The following is a 7,084-nucleotide window of genomic DNA, read 5'->3' on the forward strand; positions in this document are numbered from 1 at the left end:
GGTGGGACCACACCCAGCTATGGGGCAGGGGGACAGGTGCTGGGGTGGGACCACACCTGGCTATGGGGCCAGGGGGACAGGTGCTGGGGTAGGGTGGGACCACACCCGGATATGGGGCAAGGAGCTCCCCAACCCGCCTCCCCCCATTCCTCCTCCCCCTCCCCCTCCCCAGGGTCCCATTTCTTTGCTGAAGGGGGGGAGCGGCTGGGACTGGGTCCTCTCCCCTTGTGACTACCCCTCCCCCTTCTTTGTCCCCCCCCCCAATCCGCGGGGGGGCAGGGAGTCTGCCCCCCAGGTCTCCTCCCATGCGGGGAAGAAACCTGCCCCAGGCCCCCCTGTATGGGGATGGGGGGTCCTTGAGCCAATGAGGAGCCGGTTGGGGTGGGGGCTGGCAGCCCGGCGGCCAATGGGCGCAGAGAGGGGCGGGGCCTTACGGCCGAGCTGGATACAATGTAGCGCTGGGTGCTTCCGCTGCGGAGACTCCGCTGGCAGGCGGCGGCTGTGGGGCGCCTGGGGTGGGGGCTTTGCTGGGGGTCCCGGGGCGGGTCCGACCGCGCCCAGCCCCGCTCTGCTCTGCTCCCGCGGCCCTGGGAAGGTAACGGTGCCACGGGTCCCTTGACACCCCCCCAGACTTGGGGGGCTTTAGATCAAAGCGGCCCCACCCCCTATCTCTCCCCACACCTCTGCCCCACTCCCACCCGGTGTCTCCCCCTTCCCTCCCCACGCCGTCTCCCCCGGGGTCCCCCCGTCTGCCCCATCCCCCTGCCACTCCGTCTCCCTTTGGGTGCCCCTTTCCCTCTCCCTCCCACGTCCTCCGGACTTCCCCCCCCCCAGTGCCCCCCATCCTCTGCCCCTGGATGCTCCTTCCCTTCCCTGGCACTGCCCTCTCCCCCTCTTACCTCTGACCCCTTCCGTCCCCACCCCCAGGGTTTCTCTGTTCTCCTCCTTCTGCCCACAGAGAGGGCATCTCTCTCTGCCCACCCCGCTCTCTCCCCTGCCGTGGGGCTGCCCCATCTGCTTGGGTCCTAGGATCGCTCCCTCTGGAGGGTTGTACCCTGGTGCCCTTTGTCTTGCTCTGCTCCTGTCCCTTAATTCCCCTGGCCCCTGCGCTCCACTCGGATGGGAAGGTGACCCCTACTGCAAACAGAAGAAGAACCTGGACTGTGGGTGCTAGGGGGTTAATTTAATTCTGGGACCGGTCCCACTTAGGGAGAGGAGACCAGCCTGGCTCTGAGCCCTCCAGGGGCTGGCGAGTAAAGAGCCGAGCTCTGAACGGAAGGTGGGGGGCGGCTCGGCGTGGGTGCCAGGTGTGAATGTGTGTGGGGGGGGCGCCCCTGGAGCGGGGAGATGGAGGTTGCAGGGTGGGGCTCGGGGGCTGTCTGGATCACTTGAATCAGAGGGTGTTCTGGGTGGAGGGGGGCAGGAGAGGGGGGGTGCTGGCGGAGGGTCCCCTTGGATGCTGGGGTGGGAACCTGGGGCATATGGAGGGTCCCTTGAGGGCAAGGATACTGGCTGCACTGGGGGCGGGGATGGAGGGCACTGCATGGGGGTGCCACGAGGAGGGTGGGGGGGCACTGGGTGGGTGGAGGCCTAGGTGGGGAGGAGATCCAGGGGGGCCATGTGAAGTGCGCTGGGTGGGTCTGTCCCTCTGTCCATCCATCCCCTCCCTCCAGTGGGGTCTGGCTGGACAGAGAGCTCCCCCCCGTTGCTATAGAAACCCCCCCTCGATGCTCGTCAGCCAGCTCCGTTTGCTGTGGCCACCAGCCCTTCCCAGCAGCCTGGGGGGGACAGGGGTTGGGGCCCTCGTTGGATCCCAACCGCCTGTTGGAGTCTCTGGGGCGCTGTTGGCTGCCTAGGGGCTACGCTCTCCTGGTGAGTGATGGGGGGCAGCTCCCCCCAGATGCTTGGGGGGCAGGGATGGCAAAGGGGCTGGGAGGGGGAGACGCTTCCCATCATGGGGCGGGGAGGCTTGAGCTGGTGGAGGGAGGTCTGGTTCCCCCACGCGTGGCTGCCCAGCCCCATAGACTCCCTGAAGGTCCTGGCGTCACCCATTGGGATGGATTGACCTAGTTTAGACCCGACTGTCGCTCTCTGGTTGTCTGCCTCTGCTTCCCCCCCGCACTCCACCGCTCTGTGGGTTTGGGGTTATTTCCACCTCATTTCTGAGCCAGCTGTGAGCCCGGAAGAGGGCCGGGGTCCCCGGAGCAGAAGGGCAGGACCCGTCCCGTGGGGGGAGACGCGGGCCCGTGAGGGGCGGAGGGGGTGGAATAGCCTCTGCCAACATCCTGCCTCTGGTAGCGATCGCCCAGGCAGACCCGTGGGCTGGGTCCCCCTGGAGTCGCTAGCATCCCCCTGGGGTGGGAGCTCAGGTTAGGGTCCCCTCTGAAGAATGATGCCCCCCCCACCTTTGTTGCCTCACCGCCCAGGGGGGCAGGCCCTGGGGATGAGCCCCCCATCATCCTCCTGGCATGTTTGCTGGGGCGGGACATTCCTGGCAAATGTGCCTCTGGCTGGCTTCCCTCTTCCTAGTGCCCCATCTCTGCCACGACCCTGGGGGCTGTAGGGGGTGGGGGACTGGGGATCGATCCCTGTCCCAGCTCGCTCAGGGCTACGAGTGTTGCAGAAGGAACTGGGGAGGGGGGATAGTGTTCTGAAGGGGCAGAAATCCCAGCCAGGTGGGGGGAACAGCTGGGACAAAGTGGTCAGATCCTGGACCCTGGCAGGGCGCGGGCACCGGAGCCAGGGGGGCAGGCGGGGCGGCGTTTCCCACTGTCTCTGCCCCTTTATGGGTTTAGCTTTGGACTCTGCTCCTGTCCCAGCTGAGCCTGGCTGTTAATTAATGATTAAGCTGCAAGGTGCGGGGAAGAGTCGCCCCTTCTGGTGGCTTCACTCAGCGCCCCCCACGCCAGCATCCTGACCCGCTCTCTCCCCCTAGGCCGTGTGAAGCCCTCCCTGGGCAGCATGGTGCTGGGGGGTTTCAAGGGCTCCTGGCTGGCCTTCCATGTGGGCATCGTGATCGGCTTCCTCAGCACCTTTTACCTGCTCAACGGCCTGCTCTGGCCGCAGCCCCCAGGTCCCGAGAGCCAGACACCCCACCCTGATGTCGACCCCTTCTGGGTCGTCCAGCAACTGGCGCTCCTCAGCGCTGGCCACCCGCACCTCTCAGGTGGGCGATGCCAACGGTGGGGGGCACTGGGGGATGGAGGGATCCTGCAAGGGCCGTGGGGCGCGGTGGCTGTACGGGAGAGGGGGTGGAGGGCTGTGGATTGATTGTGCAGAGGCTGGGAGAGGGAGTGGGGCAGCCAAGCTGGGACCAGGGGCTGTGGGGTGGGGTGGACACAGGCGGGCCAGGGCTCTCCAGCAGCGCTTGCCCCTGGGGGATCCCCTCAGATTGATCCTGGCAGCCGCACTAGGGGGATCGGGTGCCATCCTCCACTCGGCTGCAGCTCCCCTCCTGTGCCAGCTGGCAGGAGACCCCCGGGAAATCATCAGCCCCCTGCAGCCTTCACACCCCCACTCCCCTGTCCCCTTCGGGAGGCTGCTTGGCGGAGACGGAGGGGATCCTGGCGCCGGGGCAGGGATCGTTCCTGGCGGCAGGGAACCCCTGACGCAGCTGTGCGGCTGGCCAGCGCGTGCACTGGGCACCAAGGCAGGAATTGCCCCCCGGAGGTGGGTGGCAGGGGGAACTGGAGAATGGTCCCTCCTGGGCAGTTTCACGCTGGCCTAGATTTATTGGCCTAGATTTATTGCACTTTCAGTAAACGAGAGAAGCCTGCCCCACCTCACCTCCCATTGTCCTTGCCCGGTTCAGCGTGTACACCAAGTTCGATGGGCTCCGGGAGGCCCTGGCACCGGCGCCCGCACCTACCTGCCATGCCAGGGGCTGGCTCAGTCTTGGGGCAATTGGGGAGGTGGGGGTGTCTCCTCCGGCCGCCCCCGTGCACCTAATGCTCTTTCCGTGCCCAGGGGAGGTCAGCGCCACCGCGGCCGAGCTGTACAGCAAGGTGCGGATCCTGTGCTGGGTCATGACGGGCCCCAGCAACCTGGAGACCAAGGCCCGGCACGTCCAGGCCACGTGGGCGCGGCACTGCAACGTGGTGGTTTTCATGAGCTCGGTGCGGGACGACGGCTTCCCCGCCGTGGGGCTGGACACCAAGGAAGGCCGGGACCAGCTGTACTGGAAAACCATCCGGGCCTTCCAGTACGTCCACCAGCACCACCTGGAGCAGGCCGACTGGTTCCTCAAGGCGGACGACGACACCTTCGTGGTGCTGGACAACCTGCGCTGGCTGCTGGCCAACCACACGCCCGAGGCGCCCGTCTACTTCGGGAAGCGCTTCAAGCCCTTCGCCAAGCAGGGCTACATGAGCGGCGGGGCGGGCTACGTCCTCAGCAAGGAGGCCCTGAGGCGCTTTGTGGAGGGCTTCAGGACCCAGGTGTGCAGCCACACCTCCTCGGTGGAGGACCTGGCGCTGGGCCAGTGCATGGAGAAGATGGGGGTGCGGGCGGGGGACTCCCGGGACGCCGCTGGGCGGGAGACTTTCCACCCCTTTGGGCCCGAATCCCACCTCACCGGGAAGTTCTCCAAGAGCTTCTGGTACTGGAACTACTGCTACTATCCCATTGTGGAGGTATGTGGCCGCCTGCATGCCTCCCTCCCGTGGTATCCCCTGGGCGTGGGTGCCCTGGCTGCGTTCCCTTCCTCTCCCCTGGGCCTGGGTTCCTGGGCTGCTTTTATCCCCTCGTGGCATCCTTCGGGCGTGGGTGCCCAGGCCGAATTGAGCACAGGCCCTGCTGTTCTGGCTTCTCCGTGGCCAGGGGAGGTGGTTCCGTGGTCCAGGCCGGGGTGCCAGGTACCCAGCCCGCAGGCCTCTAAGACACCCCAGCAGCACGTGGACCCCGCGTAGCTGCCTGGGTCCCACTGGTGGCCTCCTGTGGAAGGGGTGGGTCTCAGCCCCACGTTGGCTTGGTCCCTGGGGCCTCTGGTACTTTTGCGTGCCAGGGCTCCTGCAGATGGGCAGCTCACAGAGCTGCGGGGGATCGCGGTGCCCCGTGGAACCCAGTGGATAAGCGGGCAGAGTTAATAGCAGTAGCCAGCCAGCGGTGCTGCCCCGAGGGGGGCCAGATCCTGGTCCAGAGCCAACGCCCCTTCTGCCCCCAGGGGAGCAGGGATGGGATTGGGGCCACGGAGTTGGGGGGAGGTCCAGCACGCTGCCTGTTTGCTGCTCATTGGAGGCTCCTGGCAGGACGGTCCCGTGGCTTGCACCAGGGGGGTGGGTGGGAAGGGGGGGATCTCTATTGGGGCTGCTCCTCCTGCCCTATTCACACCCCTTTCCCTGGCTCGGGGCCTCTCCCGTGAACCCTTGCCCTCCCGCGCTCTGCAGGGCCCCCAGTGCTGCTCCGACCTGGCCATCTCCTTCCACTACGTGAGCCCCGAGCTGATGTACACCCTGGAGTTCCTGACCTACCACCTCCGGGCCTATGGCTACCGCTACCGCTACCAGCCGCCCCTGCCGGAGAACGCCGCCCGCCTGCTGCAGCGCCAGGGGCGGCCGAAGGCGGCCAAGGTGACGCTGCTGGTGCAGGGCACCAAGAGACTGTAGGGGGGGCTGGGAGGCTGCGGTCGGTCTGGGGTCGAGCGTCCAGAGGCTTTGTGCCTGAGGTGAGGCGGGCGCCCTGGGCGAGCCGTGGCCGGGAGCCACGTGGCAGCCCCTGGACTGGATGAGGGCGCGGGGTGTCTCGGTCTAGCTCCCGTCCCAGTTGGCACTGACTGACCCCCTTGCTGGTAGAGGGGCGGGGAGACCCCACATAGAGGGTCCCCTCCGGGGCAGGGGGAGGCCTGGGGTGGGGGGTTCAGCCTCCTGGGCTGTGTCTCTGGTTTCTGAGGGTGCCACCCTGGCCCCTTCCGACAGGCCAGATCCCTCCGAGCCCTCAGAGATAACTGGAGCCCGACAGGTGGTGAGTTGGGGAAGGGGAGGCTGGAGCTACATTTGGTGGGGAGGGAGGGTCCTCTCAGCCTCCCCTCCCCGCCCCCCACAGTCAATAGGGCAGGGTCACAAGGCACAGGGGAGATGAGGCAGGTAGCCCAACCACTGAGGAGCCTTTGGGGCTCTGTCTGATGGGCCCTTCCAGGAAGGGGCAAGTTTGGCTCAGTCCATGGGCCCTGGGGGCTTTATAATGGGGAGGTGGTAGGCACTGTCCTAAGGAGTGAGGGGGCGGGGAGCAGCCATCTCTCCCCCCCCTTACCCCACAGAGGGGCCTGGAGGGTGTGAGGTCTGAGGAGGGCACATTTCCCCCTTGTGGGGGGAGGAGGAGGAGCTGGGATGCCATGATGGGGGCACATGGGGTGGCATGTGATGGGGGTGGCAAGGAGTTCTGGGGGCAGGGTCTGGCTGGGCTGGAGAGGGCGCCGGGGAGAGAGGCCCTTGGCAGTGGGGACGCCGAGGCGGGCGGGCATGCGAGAGGCAGAAACGCTGCCCTTGGCTGGAGGTCCCCGACGCAGAGCTGCCCGGCGCCCGGCCAATCGCAAATTGTGGGCGGAGAGAGACCCCGTGGCAAGCCACGGGCAATACCACTACATGGTGAGGGGGCCACGGGTGTATCCACCGCCTCCAGATTTGGCTGGAGCCCTGCCACGGATCAGTCTACTGCATGGTGAGGGGGCCACGGGCAATACCACTGCGGCATGAGCTGGAGCCCTGCCAGAGATCATACCAGTACGGGTGAGCAGGCCACGGATCATACCACTGCGTGGTAAGGGGGCTATGGGTGATACCAGCCACGGATCAGACCACGGCAGGTTGAGGAGGCCACAGGCTGAGCTGGAGCCCTGCCACGGACGGCAAGCAGGAGCTCGGCAGTGGATTGTACCACTGTGGGGTGAGCAGGAACCCCGCAGCAGATGGCACCTCTTCACAGCCTCACTTGTGGCTTCTCTTTGTTTTGTGAAATGCCCGTGGCAGCCCCCCACTGCCACGTGGTGGACTGGAGCAGGGGGGGTCTCCTCACTGTCTTGATGGGCAGAAGCGAGGGGCTGAGTGGGCTGTGGGGTGAATAAACACTGCTTTGGTTTTTTTAAAGAGAA

At 66.4% G+C, this 7,084-nt stretch overlaps 1 protein-coding gene across 3 annotated transcripts; it reads left to right on the top strand.

The window, feature by feature from the left end:
- The first annotated feature begins 432 nt into the window (after nt 1-432).
- On the top strand, nt 433-7,084 carry LOC102941510 (glycoprotein-N-acetylgalactosamine 3-beta-galactosyltransferase 1-B). 3 transcript variants are annotated; one of them, XM_043532823.1, is made up of 4 exons: nt 433-595; nt 2,936-3,166; nt 3,967-4,631; nt 5,385-7,084. In XM_043532823.1, the coding sequence occupies exons 2-4, from the start codon at nt 2,962-2,964 to the stop codon at nt 5,601-5,603; spliced, it is 1,089 nt and encodes a 362-aa protein (XP_043388758.1). In that variant the 5' UTR covers nt 433-595; nt 2,936-2,961; the 3' UTR covers nt 5,604-7,084. The 3 variants fall into 3 exon arrangements, with proteins under 3 accessions (XP_043388758.1, XP_043388759.1, XP_037739950.1); XM_043532824.1 differs by having other exon boundaries at nt 3,967-4,436; XM_037884022.2 differs by lacking the exon at nt 433-595 and adding an exon at nt 1,642-1,872.

Source organism: Chelonia mydas, chromosome 20 (assembly GCF_015237465.2).
Source record: "Chelonia mydas isolate rCheMyd1 chromosome 20, rCheMyd1.pri.v2, whole genome shotgun sequence".
In the NCBI taxonomy this organism is placed as follows: domain Eukaryota; kingdom Metazoa; phylum Chordata; order Testudines; family Cheloniidae; genus Chelonia; species Chelonia mydas.

What these genes read in the sequence shown, in the direction of transcription:
- LOC102941510 (XM_043532823.1), top strand. Translation starts at nt 2,962, where the DNA reads ATGGTGCTGGGGGGTTTCAAGGGCTCCTGGCTGGCCTTCCATGTGGGC. An exon ending in TGGCCACCCGCACCTCTCAG is followed by an intron (nt 3,167 to 3,966) that starts GTGGGCGATGCC and finishes TTCCGTGCCCAG; the next exon opens with GGGAGGTCAGCGCCACCGCG. An exon ending in GCTACTATCCCATTGTGGAG is followed by an intron (nt 4,632 to 5,384) that starts GTATGTGGCCGC and finishes CGCGCTCTGCAG; the next exon opens with GGCCCCCAGTGCTGCTCCGA.